The 19,939-nt window shown below is 51.5% G+C and overlaps 1 protein-coding gene across 1 annotated transcript; it reads right to left on the minus strand.

The window, feature by feature from the left end:
• Positions 1-17,450: 17,450 nt before the first annotated feature.
• On the minus strand, positions 17,451-19,791 carry CHAC1 (ChaC glutathione specific gamma-glutamylcyclotransferase 1). Its single transcript, XM_032621628.1, has 3 exons — positions 19,454-19,791; positions 19,009-19,044; positions 17,451-18,574 (listed from the first exon to the last, which is right to left on the minus strand). The coding sequence occupies exons 1-3, from the start codon at positions 19,661-19,663 to the stop codon at positions 18,173-18,175; spliced, it is 648 nt and encodes a 215-aa protein (XP_032477519.1). The 5' UTR covers positions 19,664-19,791; the 3' UTR covers positions 17,451-18,172.
• Between the last annotated feature and the right edge of the window lie 148 nt (positions 19,792-19,939).

Consider the following 19,939-nt stretch of genomic DNA (forward strand, 5'->3'; position numbering starts at 1 on the left):
TCCTCCAGTGCAGATCTCACTGGATCACAGTGAGGCCATCTTTTCGAACAGGTTTCCCTTGCCACATGAGCCAGCTCTGGGGCCCTAGGTAAGCAGATTTTAAGATTGTGGGCTGCCCCATGAGCAGCCCTGGAAATGTGGAGTCTGCACTGGGCTTACTATCACAGTTTCCATGCCTAGGGCTTTGTTGAAGCACTCAGGAGTCTCTGGAGATTCCCTGGACCTGGAGTTTTAGAGATCCCCAGATGTGCCTCAAGGTCTGTTGTTAGTGATAAACAAAAAGGGATATGGGCCACCCAAATTAAACAGAGCAGCTCTGCTTTTACTGCTAGCTAAAGATTTTGTGTGGAGTTAAACTAAGTTTAAGTTAAATTTTTTTTGAAACTTCTGAATCATCCCTTTAAGTAATGCTTATCAAACTTTAGTATAGATATGAATCACCTCGGCTCTCCTTAAAATGCAGGTTGAATTTCAGAAGGTCTAGGGTGAGACCTGAAACTGAATCTCTAACACACCTCATGTGATGGCTGCTTCGCCTTGGACCACACCTGGCATAACAAGGCTTTGGGCACCCTCCAGCCATGTCAGTCAGAATAAACTCTGATCTCTGCTTGTATGCCCCCACTCCAGCCAGGAAGCTCTGTGCAGGAAACACAACTTGATTGTTTAGGTTACTCAATCCACCTGATGAAAGAAAATGAAAAACTAACCTTTCCAGGAAAAGTAGGTCCCATACATGTTTTCTCACTTTTTTCATTTTAAACCTATCAATTCATGATTTTCTCCATCGCCTTTTTCCCCTGGGTAGACCTCTGTTAACATGTTAGGTAAGAGAGAAGATCTCTGATCTGCTGCTGCCCCTCTGTCCTGTGTAGACTCCACCAAGTTGTAGCCTCTTTAATTGCTGGAGGGTCTACGATCCCCGGACTCGCTATTTTCTCTGCTGCATGTGTCTCCTTCTCGTGACCACCAGACTCCTCAGGGCCAGTCAGCTTTCTGAACTAACTCCTAAGCCCTTTTCAGGGGCATGGTGAAGTTTGGCAGGTCTCCTATGCTTCTCCGAGACTGCCAGAGTGTGGGAAGCCGTGCAGTTTGGGAGGCAGCCATGGCCACTGCTGGCTGCCCAAATCAGCCATCTTCATGGTGCCTTCAAACCACTTGGATGTGGAGGGCATAGGGAGGGCAGGCTCTGTTCTAGACAAAGCAGGGCCTCTGGCTGTCTTAAAACTGTGTGTGCCCAGGTACTCGCTCTATGGTAGCAAATGGTGCTGCTAAGAAAGCCATCTGCCTGGAGGGGAGGCCCCTGCATGGAGGCTTCTAAGGACTCTGGGGTGGCAGGAGCTTGAGCTATGTCAGGCCTCATGGAAACAACCCCTTTTGTCATCCTGGACGTGTCTGGGGCAGTGTCATGGCTGGACTACGGAGATGCCAATCCCCGGTGACAGTCCCCAGGGCTGGGTCTAGGGAGAGGTAGAAGGAAAGGGAAAGAGGAGGGAGGACAAGCCTGAGGCCCACTTCCTGGGTCCCTGAGGAAGCTGGGCGCCTCCCTTGTCACCAGGCCCCTGAACTCTTCCTGTGCTCCTATTTCTTCCCTTGCTTCAGGTCCTGAGACTCAGCTGGCTTCCCCTTCCTCTTTAAAACAGCCCCCGTCCACTCTCATTCCAGTTTCCCGTTTACGGCAAGCTGCTGGGGGATGTACTCCTGGTCCTCTCCTAACTGCTGCCAAAAATGAGCATCTTGCTTTTTTTTATATATTAAGGGTTTTCTTGCTCATCAAAACAAAGACACCAGGTAAAAGCAGAACTGGACATAGGGAGTTAACAAAGCTCAAGATCTTTTCCACAGTTCTCAGAGTCCCTGGTCTACAGTTCCTGGCACCTTGGTTAAGAGAAACAAGGATTCCTGAGAGAGAGGCTCTCTCTTAGAGGTAAGAGTTTCTTCCCAAAGGCCAGGGAACGGGCTCTAGTGGGCACCCCTGCAGAGCCCATGCCTCTCTCCTCTCCTGCCCTTTGGGATTTTGAGGTCCTGGGACCCAAAGCCCAAGAATGAATGCCTGGACCAAGGGCTGGGGTGACCTCTCTGGGTCTGACCTGGACCGTGGATTAGGCTGCACAGCCTCTGAAGGGAAAAGGAAGCAGGGGCACAGAGGGTCACAGTTGCAGGAGACGGTGGGGAGTTTTCTAAGCTCCCCCAGCCCGGCTGATGGTCCTGAGAGCCACTCTCTGGGAGATCGCCCAGGGCACTCAGAACGTCTCATGCCCTCCATTACCACCACACAACCCCAAGCCCCACCCTGAATCAGGCCTACATGCAGCTGTTCCTTTCACCAGGGAAGAGGGAAGGGGCTCCCTTCACATTTCCCAGGTGAGGTGTCCTGGAAGACCCCAGGCAGCTTCATGCCTTGCACCCTTGAAGCCACTTGCCTGGGAATGTCTGAGGAGGGCAGTGGGGCATGTCAGGGGTTAGGGGTTGAATCCAGTGGGTTGTGAGGGCCACGCGGCTTCAGTGGTCTCAGTTTGTCCTCAGCCCCGTGGATTTGGAAAGGGCAGCATGAACTCTATCATGCAGAATCTTTCTGAATAGCTTAAGTCTTTCAGAGAGCTGATATTTAACCCTTTGAAACACCAGAATTTATCTTGGTTAGGACTCTTTTTTAAGAGATTTTATGAGTATCACAGCTTAAACAGACCCTACTGAACGTATCTTAACCTTTTCTGAGAACCTGGGCCACACGAGCATCTGGTGCTCAGGCCCCTGTGCTGGGACTACCGAGTGCCCGATGCTAAACCACACGGGCAGCTGCACTGGTGTGCGTCTCAAGTCTGCTTTGAATAGGACCTGTGTCCCTTAGTGTTTTTGTGCTGATATCTAACTTACCTCCCTCTTCTAATTTACCTTTTCCAAATTCTTGGGGGCTTGAAAACCATTTATCCTGATTCAGAACTTCTGAACCAGAGAAAAGTACTCCGAAGGAGGAACTGCGGGGCCTCCTAGGAATAAAGTGATTGACCTTCAGTGCGTGCCTCTGGCCTCTGCTGGGCTCCAGTACCTGAGTCCTGGATAAGCCCAGTGTTCTAGATAGGCGTGTTCTGGTTTGAACCAGTTCACTAAAGCTTATGGATTTTATTTTACTCTCTCTTTTTTAAAAAACCAAAAAACATGTTGATTAACTTACATACCTAGGAACAGTTCTGCCAAGGAAGAGCTGGAGGCAATCTGAAGGCAATGTAAGCAAATGTAGTCCATCATCAGGGTTCAGTGAGAGCAAGGAAAACGAACTGTGTGATCTCAAAGGCCAGTGTCACTGAACCTGATCTCCTGATCTCCACTCCCCCGTGCTTCACCTTTATGGGGACGGGCTGGTCATCCCTAGGGACTGTCCAATTACAGATCTCCATGGGTTGAGCGATAAATCCTCTGATCAAATAATGTCACTGCTTACATTGGTTAGGGCAGCATACACTCTGTAAGAGAGACTCCAAAATGCAACTGCTCAAATCAGATGTAAATCCACATGTCTCCCTTAAGAATCTGAATTTGTTCTATACAATCATTTAAGGTCCCAGTTTATTTTCATCCTGTTTCTCTGCCATCTCCATGCTTTGTTCTCATCTGCATGGTTAGTGCTGGTTTGCAGAAACATCTGATAGGAAGGGGAAAGTCTGGAGAGGAGGTGCCCCTGCTGTCTTAAGAGTTAGACCCTTAAATGGCTCACAGTACTTTGGCTCACATTGTATCAGAGAGAGCTCTAGATGCAAAGACCCATCCAACTGCAAAGGAGGCTGCCATACAATTAAGGAAGAAGAGAACAGATTTTGAACAGACAGCTCTTAGTCTTGAACACAATGCCCCAAAGGAAAATGGGCAAAACCACTTATTTGAGGTCTATTTATAAACACTTTCTGCATGCTGGGCACTGTACATGCATAGAAAATACACACAAATACGCAAATGGGTAATAATCACATGGGGAAATGTTTACCCTCATTAATAATCAAAGAAATGAGAGCTAAAACGAGATTCCAAGCTTTTCCTATCAGATTGGCTGAGGTTTGCTTTTAAATAACAATTGCCAGGGACTTCCCTGGTGGTCCAGTTGTTAAGAATCCACCTTCCAATGCAGGGGATGCAGGTTCGATCCCTGGTGGGGGAACTAAGATCCCACATGCCCTGGGGCAACCCGCGTGCTGCGACTACTGAGCCCGTGTGCTCTGGAGCCTGCACACCACAACTAGAGAGAGGCCCATGCGCCACAACGAAAAGATCCCGCATACCACAACTAAGACGCGTCACAGCCAAATAATTAATTAATTAAAAAAAAAACTGCCGGAGTTGGGGAAGATACACAAAAACAGGCTTTAGCACCAACTCCTGGTGGAATCAAAGTCTGATTTACTATGAAACACTGTAGTTTAAGCTTCCGGACTCCTCACTTTGTAGGCCTCCTTTGCATGGATGGCATGGAACACTGTTCCAGTCTTGGAGACCCCCTCTGTGCCTTGGAAGAGGTGGTCCTGGGGCTGTTCCTCTACCTCCAGTGACAATTTGCCCTTGGTGGCCCTCATCCAGCATCCAGACCCCATTGTTGACCCTAAGGAGAATGATCTAAACAAGACACTGTCCCACTATGGCCCAGGCTTCATCGCTAGTAAGCCCCCAAAGACTGGCATGGTGGGATCACCAGATCAGTGAGGACCTGGCTGGCTGGACCAGCTGCCATGGGAGACCATGCCTCCTGAGATCAGTGAGCAAGGCCTAGCCTGAACAGGCATCTCTGAGGAAGTTACAGAGGTGGCAATAGGGCACTTTCTAAAACTATCAGTAATGAAAAATTTATATCAAATATGCTATTTTAAAAAGACTATACTAGGGTTTCCCTGGTGGTGCAGTGGTAGAGAGTACACCTGCCGATGCAAGGGACGCGGGTTCGTGCCCCGGTCCGGGAAGATTCCACATGCCGCGGAACGGCTGGGCCCGTAAGCCATGGCCGCTGGGCCTGCGCGTCTGGAGCCTGTGCTCCGCAATGGGAGAGGCCACAACAGTGAGAGGCCCGTGTACCACAAAAAAAAAAAAAAAAAAAAAAGACTATACTACATTTTCTTTATATTATTTCTATAGAAAGTGAAATTGCAATATTATTTCTTGAAGCCCTTCACACCCACTAGGATGGCTACAATAAAAATGGTAATAGGGCTTCCTTGGTGGCACAGTGGTTAAGAATGCGCCTGCCAATGCAGGGGACATGGGTTCGAGCCCTGGTCCGGGAAGATCCCACATGCTATGGAGCAACGAAGCCCGTGTGCCACAACTACTGAGCCTGCACTCTAGAGCCCACGAGCCACAACTACTGAAGACCGTGTGCCGCAACTACTGAAGCCCACGCGCCTATAGCCCGTGCTCTGCAACAAGAGAAGCCACCACAGTGAGAAGCCTGCGCACTGCGATAAAGAGTAACCCCTGTTCTCAGCAACTAGAGAAAGCCTGCATGCAGCAGCGAAGACCCAATGCAGCCAAAAATTAAATAAATAAATTTATTTTTTAAAAAAACGGTAATAGTGTTAACGAGGATATGGAGAAATTGCAATCTTTCATTGCTGGTGGTAACGTAAAATGCTGCAGGTGCCTGGGAAAACAGTTTGGCAGTCCCTGAAAAAGTTAAACATATACTGTTACTGTAATTTTATGTATCAACTTAAGTGGGCCACAGAGTATCCAGACATTTGGTCAAACATTATTCTGGGTGTTTCTGTGAGTTTTCTGGATCAGATTAACACTTAAGTCAGTAGACTGAGTAAAGCAGATGGCTCTCCCTAATGCTAGTGGTCCTCCTCCAATCAACTGAAGACCTGAATAGAATAAAATGGCTGACACTCCCTCCAGTAAGAGAGAAGTCCTCCTGCCTGACTGCCTTCAAACTGGAACATTGGCTTTCTCCTGCCTTCAAGCTGGAATTGAAACAGTGGCTCTTCCTGCTAGCCTTTGGACCAAACTACACCACTGACTCTCCTGGTTCTCCAGCTTGCAGACTCATCCTGCAGGTCTGCAGACCTTGGGACCTGTCAGCCTCCATAGTCACATGAACCAATTTATTTCTATCTATCTATCTAGCTATCATCTACCTATCTATCATCTATCTATCTATCTGTCTATCTATCTATATCTCCTATTGGTTTTGTATCTCTGGAGAACCCTAACAATATGACCCAGCAATTCCACTTCCAGGTGTACCCAAGAGAAATGAAAACATGTCTACAAGAAAACTTAGACATGAATCTTCATAGCAGTATTCACAAGAGTCAAAAGGTGGAAACAATGCAAATGTCCATCAACTGATGAATGGACAGATAAAATGTGGTATATCCATACAATGGGATATTATTCAGCAATAAAAAGGAATGAAGTACTGATTTGTGCTACAAATAGGATGAGGCTTGCAAACATTATATTAAGTGAAAGAACCCAAACACCAAAAGACCAGGTATTATATGATTGTGAAATGTCCAGAATGGGCAAATCTACAGACAGAAAGTAAATTAGTGGTTGCATAGGGTTGGGGGATTGGGTAATAAGAAGTAAAGGTGTGAGGTTTCTTTGTGGACTAATAAAAATGTTATAAAATTGATTGTGGTGATAGCTGCATACCTCTGTGAATATGTAGTAAAAGCCATTGAATTGTACACTTTAAAAGGTGAATCGTATGGTACATGAATTATATTTCAGTGAAGTTGTTAAGAAAAAAAAGGAGATGCAGCCAAAAATATACAGGAAAAGTTTTAGGTTGAACAACATAAAATTGCTTTTTAATCTACAAATATGGCAGTTTCATATGTTTCAATCTATTGATAAATAATAATGTTATTTTATGATTTTTGAGGTATTTGTAAGCTTTTTCTTTTTCTATTCTAAATATTCACTTTTGTGCTTAATTTGTATTCTTTTTCTTAAAGAGGGCTTTCCCAAATTATATAAGCTTTAGGCCTCACACACCCAGATCCAGGGTGGGAATGTAAAGTGTTAGGGCCTTGTGTGGGACAATCTGACAATCTGTGTCAGGAATTTTAGAAATATCCATGCCTTTGACCCAGCCACTCTAGTTTCAGGGATCTATTTTCAGGGAATAATCAAGTTTGCTGTAGGGCAAGGCTTCTCAACTTTGAACCTTGGGTAATGGAGCAGGAGCCCAGACTGAGCCTTGTCAGAAGTTCCGTTCCTCATAACTTTTTTTTTTTTTTTTTTTGTGGTACACAGGCCTCTCACTGTTGTGGCCTCTCCCATTGTGGAGCACAGGCTCCGGACGCACAGGCTCAGCGGCCATGGCTCACGGGCCCAGCCGCTCCACGGCATGTGGGATCCTCCCGGACTGGGGCACGAACCCGTGTTCCCTGCATTGGCAGGCAGACTGTCAACCACTGTGCCACCAGGGAAGCCCCCTCATAACTTTTGAGTTTCACCAATAAGTCCATGGCTTGAGCCCACTGGAACTGGATTTTCTGTTAAACGCAACTAAAACAAAGGTTTCATGGCAGCATAACTGAACCTAGCAAAATATTGGAAACAACCCAAATGGAAACAATATAGGATGGGTTGAATAAATTTTGTACATCACTATGTTGAACTAATAGGTGGCCATTAAAAATCATATCTTTAAGAATATCTGATGACATAGGAAAAAATGCTCACAATTTAATCTTAGGTGAAAAAGTAGGACACAAAATAACTGAAGTTTATTTTTTAATAAACTTTTTTAATAGAGTAGTAAGAAAGAGGAATAGAAGGATGCAAACTTTCCTGGATGGAGGAATTATGAATGAATTTTAATTCTTTATACCATTCTGTATTTTCCAAACTTTCTACTATGATCATGTGTTATTTGATATATAATTATAACAAGCACTTTAAGAACAGAAGTGTGGGGCTTCCCTGGTGGCGCAGTGGTTGAGAGTCCGCCTGCCGATGCAGGGGACACGGGTTTGTGCCCCGGTCCAGGAAGATCCCACATGCCGCAGAGCGGCTAGGCCCGTAAGCCATGGCCGCTGAGCCTGCGCGTCCGGAGCCTGTGCTCCGCAACGGGAGAGGCCACAACAGTGAGAGGCCCGCGTACCACAAAAAAAAAAAAAAAAAAAAAGAACAGAAGTGTGGGGGTTTTTTTGGCTGAGTTGGGTCTTCTTGCTTCACGTGGGCCTTCTCTAGTTGGGGCAAGAGGGGGCTACTCTTCGTTGCAGTGTGCAGGCTTCCCACTGCGGTGGCTTCTCTTGTTGCATAGCACGGGCTCTAGGCGTGTGGGCTTCAGTAGTTGCAGAACGCGAGCTCAGTAGTTGTGGCTCGCGTGCTCTAGAGCGCAGGCTCAGTAGCTGTGGCTCACGGGCTTAGTTGCTCCGTGGCATGTGGGATCTTCCCGGACCAGGGATTGAACCCCTGTCCCCTGCACTGGCAGGCGGATTCTTAACCACTGTGCCACCAGGGAAGTCCAAGAAGTATGCTTTTAAGGGAAATTTAGAAAACACTCAGAAGCAAGAAGAAAGTAAGATATTTCCCACAACGAAAGCTTTCTTACAATGTGTCTTCGGATTTCAATTCAGTTCTCATGATAAAATGGTAGCATCCCCCCAATACACCTTAATAATTTCAAGGGGACTTTAGAGAAGCTGTACTTCAGGGAAGGGCATGGACTGGAATGTCAGACACTATGGAGAGATATTTTAAGGCAGGTATGTCTTTTCTGAGCATCAATATCTGCTCCAGTTTGCAAGCCTGGTGTTCCGGTTTACCTGGGCCTGGGGCCAGCTTTAACTCTGGGTAGAAAAGGGAGCACCCTGCATGGCCCACCACCCAAATCAGTGCTCTTAACTTCTGAGGGGATGTCCAGAGCCTCTTTGTGCCCAGGCCTTTTCTTTTTCAGATCTGCATTTTATTACATATTTGACTGACTTATGAATAAGTAATAAATTTGCACAGTTCAAAATCAAAAACATACAAAAGGGCATAAGAATAAAAAGTCTCTCTTCCATCCCCTCCCCTGGCCCCCAGTTCCCCTCCTGGGAGGCAAACTGTGTTGACAGTTTCTGGTAATTCCTTCCAGACATATTTCTATGCCTTTTAAATACATGATTTTATTCATACTATGTGTCTAACTTTGTATGCTTTTTTTTTTTCACTTACACACTAATGTTAAGGAATACTGTAAAAAGAGTAAAATGTTTTCTGAACATTAATAAATATTCTTCCTAAACATTCATAATTACTCAAATATGCCATGGAAGGGAGATGGGCCATTTGGTTTCCTATTGCTGGAAATTTTGGACTTTCCCCCCCTAAGTCCCCTGAGTCTGTCCAAATGAAACTGTCCTCCTGGGTTCAGCCAGCAATTGCATTTGGTTTGGGACCTGATTAGCTATTGGCTCCCTGGGGACACAGAGCTCAAAGGTCAGGAGGAGGCCCAGGGCCCAAGCCAGAGGGAAGAGCGGGTGGTCCCTGGCCTTCAGGAGCTGGCTGTGTGGTCCAGGCCAGCAGAGGAGATATATTTAGCTGGGTCAGATGCTGCTGGCTGTATCATGACCCAGGAGGACTGTGCTATTGGTAAACAAACCACAATGGCCTGGCTTTCAGTCAGTCCTCCTTTCTCGTCCCTTTCCCCACTTGCTGGCAGGGCAGGAGCTGTGAGAGGTGGAGGTGGGCACTGACCAGGGAGAGGGCTCATCTGGAGAGGCCACCTGCAAGGCACCCAGCAGAATTGTGTGGCCTTGTTCTCATGGCCCCACGTTTTTGGGGTTTTTTTTGTCATTTCTCCTCCTGCCTTTCTTCACCCACCCTCCCCAACACAGCAGAGTGGGGCAGCCCAGGGAGCACCCCCTTCCTCCTCTGCCTCCACCCGCTTTTCCCTTTCTCCCTCTACCCATCAACCTGATTTGCCCTCAGTGCTCTGCTAAGTGAATAGAGTTCATTCATACAGTCATTCAGCCAACTTCATTTATCCATTTATTTGGCCAGCAAATATTTTTTGAGGGCCTGAGATAAGCCAGGCTCAGTGCTGGGCACCAAAGACACAGCAATGAACAGGGAGGTGCTGGCTCTGGCCCTTGTGGAGATTACACTCTAGTGAGGTTAGAGATAATCCAGTAACTAATTAGGTGCTGGTGAAAAATAATAGTGTTAAACAATAACCAACATTCACATAGTGCTTTAAAGTACATAGGGACTTCCCTGGTGGTCCAGTGGGTAATACTCCGCACTCCCAATGCAGGGGGCCTGGATTCGATCCCTGGTTGGGGAACTAGATCCCGCATGCATGCTGCAACTAAGAGTCCACATGCCACAACTAAGAAGTCCACATGCCGCAACTAAGACCTGGTACAACCAAACTAACTAAATAAATATTTTAAAATAAATAAAGTATATAAGAGTCTTTCACCTGATAGCACATCTAATCCCAAGAATCTAAGAGATAGTTATGATTATCATTCCTGCTTTAAAGATGAAGAAATTGCAGCTCAGAGATATTAAATAACCTGGCCAAGGACTCACAGGATACATGGAGCCCTGGTTCTTGAGCTCAGTCCCTCCGACCCCAAGCTCATGTCCCTCCTGAAAAAGAGGAGCCACTGGAACTGGATGGGAGCGGGTTTCTGGTGCAGCTCTTCATTTTACATTTGAGGAGACAGAGGCCCAGAGAGAAGAAAAGTGCCTTGTCTAAGACACAGACTTAAAACAGGACTGGAACCTCTGGATCCCAGCCCAGTGCTCATTCTTTGCATCTGAACAGCAGTTCAATGTCCTGACCAGGGTATGAAGCCCTGGCAGATTTGGGGTGGCGGTAGTCATGGTAGGTCTGCCTCTTCCCCTCCCCTGCGCCCCCCCCAGCCCCCCCCACCTCTGCTGCATAGTCCCTTTTGTGAGGAGAGAGCAGTCCCCATCCTCCCCTCGCCAGTGCCTGCTTCTTGCTGAGTGTGTGGGCTTTCGTTCAACAAACACAATGTGAGCACCTACTGTGTGAAGGCTCTGGGAAGCACCTCAAGGGCCCACAGTCCACTGGGAGGCCAACAACGAACACAGTGCCATCAGATCTGCAAGATAAAAAGCAGAGATGTCAGAGATGCGTAGCAGGGCCCCAAAGCCAGGCCTTGGTGGTCGGGTAGAGAAGGTTCAGGGAAGGCTTCCCGGAGGAGGGACATCTCAACTGAGTGCTGAAGTCTGAGTGATTAATTAGCCAGGCCAGAGCTGGCAGGGAAGAGGCTTTCAGGGTGGGGGAATGGAGGGTGTAAGACAAAGCAAGAAGTCACCCTGCATGTTGCAGGCGTTTTGCAGGCTTCTGTCAGGTCCGTACAAGTAGCCTGTGAGCAGGAACTTGGTCTCCCTTCCTGTGGAAACCTCCATGGATGAGGACCTACTCCTGTGGATGGATGACTCGGTTACCCCACGTGAGCAGCTTTCACCGCCATGGACTCAGCATCCTCCCAGCCAGAGCCACCCTCCTGACCTGGCGTGGACATGACAGCCCCAGGAGGGTCTGTGCCTGGCAGGAGTCTTTGACTGCAGCAGTGGGGAAGCCGCAGGTGGGTACATTACTGTCCCCTTCTTCCCCCAGTCACCAGCACCCTCAGGTTGTTCCCAGGAGGGTCCAGCTCCCCTCCCGTGGGGACAGGGAGCACCACCCCATGAGACAGGCACAAACAGCCCTCCAACTTAGCGCCCGGAGCAGGGAGGACTAGCAAGGGCACCGACCCTGCCCCTGACATGCCTGCCAAAGGGCGGTCCTTCCTCTGGTGTGTGTTTAGGGCCTGACCTCTCTCAGACCAACAGAGGGGCTGAGAGGGGGCAGCCCAGGGTGGGTCAGTACTGCCCCAGTCAGGCACGTGCTGGGTCTGCCCTCACCCCGGTGGCTCCCAGTCCCACATTCCTGGGCTGTGCACAGAAACATTCACTTTGAATATTAGCCCAAGGAGGCGGCTTGGCACTCTCCCTTGGTGGTGACAGGTTTCCACGGGTCCTTTCCCTCCAAGGGGAAACGTGACATTGCGTTCATAAGGGGTGTCTCATTAAACCCGGTTCCCCATAGGTCCCCTGAGTTCCCGTGGGGCCCCAGAGCTGGGCAACGAGCTGGGCGACATTCAGTTCCTGCCCTGGGGAAGGGGGGGCGTGCTGAGCCTAGTGGGGACAGATCTGCAAGCAGATCACGTCAATACGACAGGCTGGGCTCAAAACGGGAGGGGGGGCGGGGGGGGCACCAGCCAGCCCCAGCCCAGGTCCACAGCAGCTTATGCAGGCACAAGGCCGACGCTGAGTTCAGAAAGATGTGAGAGGGCTGGGCAAAGTGGTTAGCAGGGGGAAAAGAGTAGGAGCAAAGCCTTGGTGACCAAAAATAGCCCGAGGTGGGAGGAGACAGCAGGCAGGCGGCGGGATGGAGGGGCGTGGCGGGGGGAGCGCGAGGCCGAGGCGGGAGGGGAGAGCAGGCGCCGGGGGCCGAGTTGCATTTTACATTTTGTAGGAAATAAATATCCAGGAGGGCACCAAACTGGGGAAGGCGGATCCCTTTGGAGAGCAAGACTGTTGTCCAGGGAAAGAGGGTGAGCATTAGGGCGGGGGAGGTAGGACGGGACAGGGAGCCCCAAGGTCCGGTAAGACAGCGGAACGCCTGAAGGTTTGAGGAAGCAGACTGGGCCCACGTTTAAGGTTTGGTGAGGGGAGCGCTCACCCCGGGCTCTACCTTCCTGGGGGGCGGGAAGGACCGGGGAGCCGCCGAGCCGGAGGGGCGCCTGCGGGCCAGGGTCCCCGGATGAAGCGGGAGGGGCGGGCACAGCAGGGGGAGGGCGCGGACGCGCGCGGTGCCCTCTCCTTCTTGGAGGGGTTGGGCCGGTGACAGGAGAGCGGCGTGGTGGTGGAGCCTTCAGGGTGTGTCCGCTCTCCCTCACAGCCCAGGGAAATGCCCCGGACGGGCCTGAACCGGGAAGGGCAGGCCTGGCGGGACTCTCCAAAGGCACCCGGGAAGGGAAGAGGAGAGTGGCCTCCACGGGCCCCTGGGCAGGGGTTGAGGGCCCAGGAACAGGGCAAGGAGGGCAGAGGGCAGGTGTGGTCAGAGGCTTTGGTCAGCCTCTTCTGACAGGCGCCAGATAAAGCAATCCTGCTTGGGGACTTCCCTGGCCCTCTTCCCTGGTGGTCCAGTGGTAAAGACTCCACGATTCTACCGCAGGGGTCAGGGGTTCGATCCCTGGTCGGGGAACTGAGACCCTGCATGACGCATGGCGCAGCCAAAATAAAAAAACAATCCTGCTCGGTCCCAGTTTCCACAGACACCATGCCATTTAAACACTCCAAACCTCGAGGCTTTTGAGAGTGAAAGTAATAATTACCTCAGGACAACAGGAGTAAACTAGGCCCCTCCTGGGCACACTGGGATATATGGTCACCCTAGCTGTGGGGCAGGAGGCTGACCCTCCTGCTTTGAGCCTGGCCCTCAGGGACACTCTCCTTGTGACAGGGCCACCCCAACCTGGCCCTGGAGCACCCTGACCCTCCTCAGAGCCAGGCCTGGGGAAAGACAGGGTCTCCCCATTTTGAGGTCCATCTCCCCACACCCTTTGGTTCTCTGCCACCACTGTTTTCAGGGGAACGACAGCCCTCAGAGGAACGTGGTCCTTCCTGGAACCCAGTGGGGGGCAACCTGGAGAACCCCTAAGAGTCTGTCAGCCCTAGAAAGGTGCTCAGAGGCCAGAGTGGCGTTTGCCCACACGCCCCTGAACTGTTTATGCCCCCTCTCAGCAAAACCCTGGGGTTCCCCAGTCTCCTCCCTCCTGCCTGTCCCCCGTTTTCAACTGGCTGCCAGGCAACGTCCCCATGTTCCCTGCTCCTGCTTTTAGTTCATGCCTCCCCAGCACCTGCCCGTCCTGCGGCCTTCCCCTGCCACCAGCACAAGCCTCCTTAAGCCCAGACCTGAACACAACACTTGTCTGCTTGACAAGCAGACAAAACAAAAAGAACAAAAACAAACAAAGACCCTTTTGTGGGAGGAAAAACACATGAAAAAATTAAAACATCACCACAGAACTCAACTTCCCTACAAGGTAAAGTCTAACACTTCCTCCAAGAACTGACTCCAAGTGTACAATGGAGTTTTCCAGAACTATATATGAATTTGCCACAGAAGGAATGCAGAAACAGCTGAGAATCCAACTGCTTCTATTAAAGTCAGATATTAAAAATTTGAAACAGGAGCTTCCCTGGTGGCGCAGTGGTTGAGAGTCCATCTGCCGATGCAGGGGACACGGGTTCGTGCCCCGGTCCGGGAAGATCCCACATGCCGCGGAGTGGCTGGGCCCGTGAGCCATGGCCACTGAGCCTGCTCATCCGGAGCCTGTGCTCTGCAACGGGAGAGGCCACAGCAGTGAGAGGCCCGCATACCGCAAAAAAATAAATAAATAAAAAATAAAACAATGCCACTCCTTTCACTAAATTTGTTCTGGAAAATAGAATCATTTTTCCTTTAAAATATGTTAACATATAATGGATTTATTTTTTAAATTTAATTGATAAATATGTTTTAAACTTCTCAATTCCTAATACACTAAATGTTGTCAATCGCTATATCACACATCAACAAAAGCTCTTGGGGTCCTGAGACTCCTACGCCCTCCCCACACCTTCAGTTACCCCTTTGCTTCTCTCTCCTCTTAGCAGCCAACTTTCTTGAGAGCTACTTTCCTCCCACTAGCTTCTCAGCCCTACCTTGTAGTTTCCCACCACTGATCCTGAAACTGCTCTCACTGAGACCACTGAGGACTGCCTGGCATTTCATCCAGTGGACACTCCTGTGTCCTTGTTTTCCTTAGCATCTCAGCAGCGTGACCCTGGCTCGCAGAAAACCATGCCTTCCTGTTTCTCCTCCTGCCTCTCCAGCTGCTTGTTCCCAACTCTTTTTTTTTTTTTTAAAAGAAGATGTTGGGGGTAGGAGTTTAGTAATTTATTTATTTATTTTTGCTGTGTTGGGTCTTCGTTTCTGTGCGAGGGCTTTCTCTAGTTGTGGCAAGCGGGGGCCACTCTTCATCGCGGTGCACGGGCCTCTCACTATCGCGGCCTTTCTTATTGCGGAGCACAGGCTCCAGATGCGCAGGCTCAGTAGTTGTGGCACACGGGCCTAGTTGCTCCGCGGCATGTGGGATCCTCCCAGACCAGGGCTCGTACCCGTGTCCCCTGCATTAGCAGGCAGATTCTCAACCACTGCGCCAACAGGGAAGCCCTTCCCAACTCTTCTTGCTTCGCTCACCCCACCAGGGCTGGGGGGCCTCAGGGTTGGACTGGGCCTCATTCTCTTTTCTCTCCACTCCCAGGTCTTCAAGGACCGTCTTGATGGGTGTGGCTCCCACACCTCTAACTCCAGCCCATAGTACTCTCCTGAGTCCCAGACCCCCGTATCCAGCTGCTCCTGAACATCCACATGGATGCCACTGCCCCACAGGCCCCCGCAGGGCAGACACTCTCACACAGGACAGATCTCCACCTGCACCCTTTCCAGCTCTGCCTCTGCACCAGGAACCCTGGCCCTCTACCCTCTTCCTCACTCTACTCATCAACCAGCCACAACCAATCCTGCCGACCTCACTCCCTAAATCGCTCTCAAATCCATCCTCCTGTCCATTCCCACTGCACCCCTCAGCTCAGGCCACCTTCCCTCTTCCTGGCCTTTGACCTTCCTCCTCAAATCTGACACAGCAGCCAGTATTCCTTTTTAAGCAGTCTCTTCCCCACTCAGAATCCACAGGGGCCCCCAGCGACGCAGGAGGAATGCCTCCTCCACAGCACAGCTCACCAGAGCAGCCAGCAGGATGAGGTCCTGCCACCTGTCCCGCCCCATGTCCCCTTCCCCGTGCCACTCTGTCCCAGCTGGTCTGACCTTGCACCCGCCTCTGGTACAAGTTGTTCCGTGCCTCTGATCACTAGAGACCCCCTCTCAGCCCCATCATTCTCTCCCCTGGAAAGCCTACCCTGACCTCCCTCAACCTCTCAGGGTCAAGAGCCCTTTCTAAGCTGAGTGCCCTATTCCCACCATGACACTTTTCATGCTGAATGGTCACGATTCAAAGTTCCTTGAGGAGGAGGATTTCTTCTCTGCTCTATCCCCAGTGCCTAGATCAGTGCTTGGCATGTAGCAGCAGCTTAGTAAATACCTGCTGAATGAATGGCTTGAAGTATGCGAGCCCATGTGCAGCTGGCAAGCAAACTTCCGAACCCCCAGCGCCATTCATATAGAGCATGGCTCTGCTCTGAGCACCCAGACTGGTTGTCTGGCCCTACCGTGGCATAGGAGGCGGCTGTCCAGGGCTCCCTGCCACCCGCTGCCTCCTCCGGATGTGTTGTCCTGACCAAGCTCCCAGAAGAACCTGGCTGGACTCCATACTTTTCCCATCAATGGCCAAAACATGAGGCTGCCAACAAATGGGCACCCTCCCCAGGCACAAGGGCCACTCAGCTTGGTCGGAGCTGACCCTGCTGGGGACACCCAGACCAAACCAGGACACCAGCCACAACAAGAGGGGCAGCAACACATACCACACAGCGTCCTAGTGTAAACTGAGTCTCAGAGGCTGAATACTTTTCTGGAGGTCACTGGGCAAGTGAGGGATGGGCTGGATTGGAGCCAGGCTCTACTGCTGCAAAAGCCCTGCACCCATTCTGCAGGTCCAGGAGTAAAGGCTCAATCCACTGAGGGGCCACTCCCAGTTGAGGAGCCCAGGGCCAGACTGAGACCTTGGGGGCTGGGATTTGCACCTGGAGGGCCAGGGTGACGGAAGAGTAGCCAGGGGCAGGCAGATGGGGAACAAGCAGCAATCCAGAGGGTGCCCGGCAACTCATCCCATCATGGGCTTGAGTCCTGGTGGGTCAGGGTAACGGAGAAGGCACAGCCCACACCACAGGCACAGGAGGCAAGAATGAGCACCTAGACCTCAGAATTCAAAGGGCCACCAGGTCCTCCAGGCCTGCACTGTCAGCATGGTCTTACAAGTTGTCATCACCTTACGCTTTAAGCTCCTTTAACCCACATGGCTCCTTCAGCAGGAAGCCAGAGGTCCAGCCTCACTGTCAGGAAGAGGCAGCTTCTGACCCTGCAACTGGAGGAAGACCTGGTCTGAACTGCAAGCCCAGCAGCCCCTTCAAGGCAGCTGGGAGGAGACACCGGGTACCAAGTCGGTGGCAAGGACTCCTCACAGGGCTGCCAAGTAGAGCTGCCCAGGCTGAATTTGCATGCCTCAGCGGGGGCATTCTTTGTGTGCACTAAGACGTGAATCGCGATCACAGGAGCGATGTAACCTGGTAGTCCTGCCTGCTCAGCTGCCCCCTCTCTGGGACAGAGGCATGGGGATGAAGAGGGAGCCCCTTCCCCTCTTATGAGCCTTCCAGGGCTTCAGCACCTCACTCACCCCAAACCCCCATCTGAAGAAAAAACCACATTCCAGCACAGCACCGATAATGAGATCAGTTTATGGATTATAGTATGGGACAAACTGGGAAGGTGCCACGGCCTATACCGATGAGCTTCCCAGAAATAGACCGACAGACAGACAGGAGTGGCCCAGACAGACAGACAGAAGGGCAGGGAAACAAAGCCAAATGGGTAAGAGGTCTAGGCCCAGCCTCAGCAGCTGTGTCTGGCCTCCAGATCCAGCTCTGCCCTGGGGGCCTGGGGGATGAGTAGGGCTGGCAGGGGCCTCAGTTCTTGTAGGGCCCCCTCTCCTCACTCCCTCCTACCCTCACCAGCAAGCTGGGACCTTTGGCGGGTGTTGTTTCTGCGGCTAGGGAATGGTAGGTCTGGAGTGGGGGGCAGAGGGTCAAGGCTCTTGGAGGCTCCCTGGGGAGGTGGAGGCCTGGGTAGTATGGGGATAGCAGCAGCACTGGGGGGAATATGGTCAGGCACCAGGCGCCTGGGGTGGGGCACCACTCAGCAGGGCCCCTATATCTAGGGCAGGCCCCCCACCCTGCCCACCACACCAACATGGTGCAATAAATAAAGTTTCAAGTAGTAAGTCAGTGTCAGGTAGGAGATCTGGGGGCTGGCGGACAGGCAGGAGCTTAAGAGAGGCCCCTGTCGGCCCACCAAGTCTTCTCAGTGGGCTCCAGCTATATCAAGTCTGTCTGTGTGCACTGGAGTGGGGACCTGGCCCCTGTGTCCATGTAGGGGCTCAGCCCCTCAGACCAGTGCCAAAGCCTGCTCAGTGGGGCAGAAGCAGGGCAGCATGGTGCCTACAGCATCCACAATGGCTGCTAGGTGCTCGTCCTGTGCCTGGGGCCCACAGAGCTGCATGAAGTCTGCCAGGCGCAGCAAGTACTCAAGGTTGTGGCCAGAGAAGCCTCGGCAGGCCAGGATCTGCGTAGCGATGGCCTCCTCAGGCGCAGGGCCCAGGTAACCAGGGTTCTGCGGGGTGGCCACGTAGGCCAATGCCTTGAGTGGTTGGTCAGGGGTATCTTGAGGGTAGAAGGTGACCTCCTTGGTATCATAGCTGCCAAGCACTGCCTCCCGCACATTCAGGTACTTCAGGGCCTCATTCACCTGCTCACCTTGCACCTGGTACGCCACACCCCAAGTGCAGCCCTAGGAGAAAACATGGGCACTGGGGTCAGTCACACAGCTCCTTCTAGTCCCACCCCAGTACTGTGCTTGTAAGGGAGGTGGGCAGAGCGCTGGTGAGCCCTCTAGTAGCAATATATCAAGCCCTCATCCTCCCTTAACACGGGTTGGTAAGGTGGTCTAGCCCCAGAAAGAACAGAAATCCTACTCAGAGTACGGTCTGAGAAACAATGGCATCACCTGTAAGCTTGTTAGGAATGAGTTTCAGGCCACTCTAAATTTTATTAAAATCTGTAATTTAACAAGATCCTCAGGTGATTCTTATGAGAAGCACTTAGCTAGACCCACCCTTCCCCTCAGCCAGTGGGGCATCTAATCTAGCCTGCAGCCAAGGATCCACAAGCTCTGTCTGTCTGCACCCCTCCACGCTGGGTCTCTTTCTTGACTCTGGCACTTACCTCACGATCTTCAAGGAGGGTCACCACACGACCAGGCTGAGGAGGGAAGAGAGATTTTGAAAAAAAACAAATTAGAAATGAGCTCTGCCATCATTGGTAGAGAAAACTCTTAGTAACCCTTCTGTCCCAGGCCTCAGAGAGCCCCACTCATCCAGGGGGATGATGCATAGATGTAACAAGAGTAGACACATGGCAGTGGCCCAGATTGATAATCAGAAATATTCATCAACACGGTGATCCACAGGATCAGCCTATAGCCATCACACAGTGACCCACTGGGCACACAAATTTAAGCCAAAATATGTAAGCAAGGTTTACATATTTCCCCCATCGGGACGGAGTCACCGTCTGCCCAGATAGACCCTGACATTCCAGGGCACCAGCGCGGTGCCCACTATCCTGTCCCCCACCCCCGTCATTCACCCGGGCATGGGCAGATGCTCACCATCTTGTCGCTGCCCCGATGGAAGGTGTCTCCCTGCCAGAAGCGGCGGCTGTAGCCGCGCACGAAGCCCACACGGCTGTCGCTGTAGGCGAAGTCGGGCCTCCACACCAGGGAGCCGTACCCGAAAATCCACAACGCTTGGGGGTCGCAGTCGTCCTGGGGGTGCTGCGAGGGGGGCGGGGTGTTCTGAGCTGCAGACTCCTGCTTCATGGTGCCGGATACAGGGACTGGCCTGGGCGGCCTCCGGGGCTGATCTCCGACGCGGGCACGGAAGGACCACGGAAGTACCCACCTTGCCTGGCACCGCTTGGCTGCTCCAGCTGCGCTGCCCGGTCCGAGGTCCCCTTTAAACCCTCCGGCCGGGAAGCCCCACCCACCGCGGCCAGCTGCCGCGGTTATTGGGGCGGGGCAAATTCCATTTTGGCCAATCACCTTAGGATTTTGCTGCCAGGTTGACCGCGCCGCCCCCTGAATGGGTAAGTGCGC

This window comes from Phocoena sinus, chromosome 2 (assembly GCF_008692025.1).
Source record: "Phocoena sinus isolate mPhoSin1 chromosome 2, mPhoSin1.pri, whole genome shotgun sequence".
Lineage (NCBI taxonomy): Eukaryota > Metazoa > Chordata > Mammalia > Artiodactyla > Phocoenidae > Phocoena > Phocoena sinus.

Bases quoted from the DNA above. Each gene is read 5' to 3' on its own strand.
- CHAC1 (XM_032621628.1), bottom strand. From the start codon at position 19,663: ATGAAGCAGGAGTCTGCAGCTCAGAACACCCCGCCCCCCTCGCAGCAC. The intron at 19,045-19,453 runs GTGAGCATCTGC...TTCCCTCCTCAG, and splicing joins ATCGGGGCAGCGACAAGATG to CCTGGTCGTGTGGTGACCCT. The intron at 18,575-19,008 runs GTAAGTGCCAGA...GTTTTCTCCTAG, and splicing joins CCCTCCTTGAAGATCGTGAG to GGCTGCACTTGGGGTGTGGC.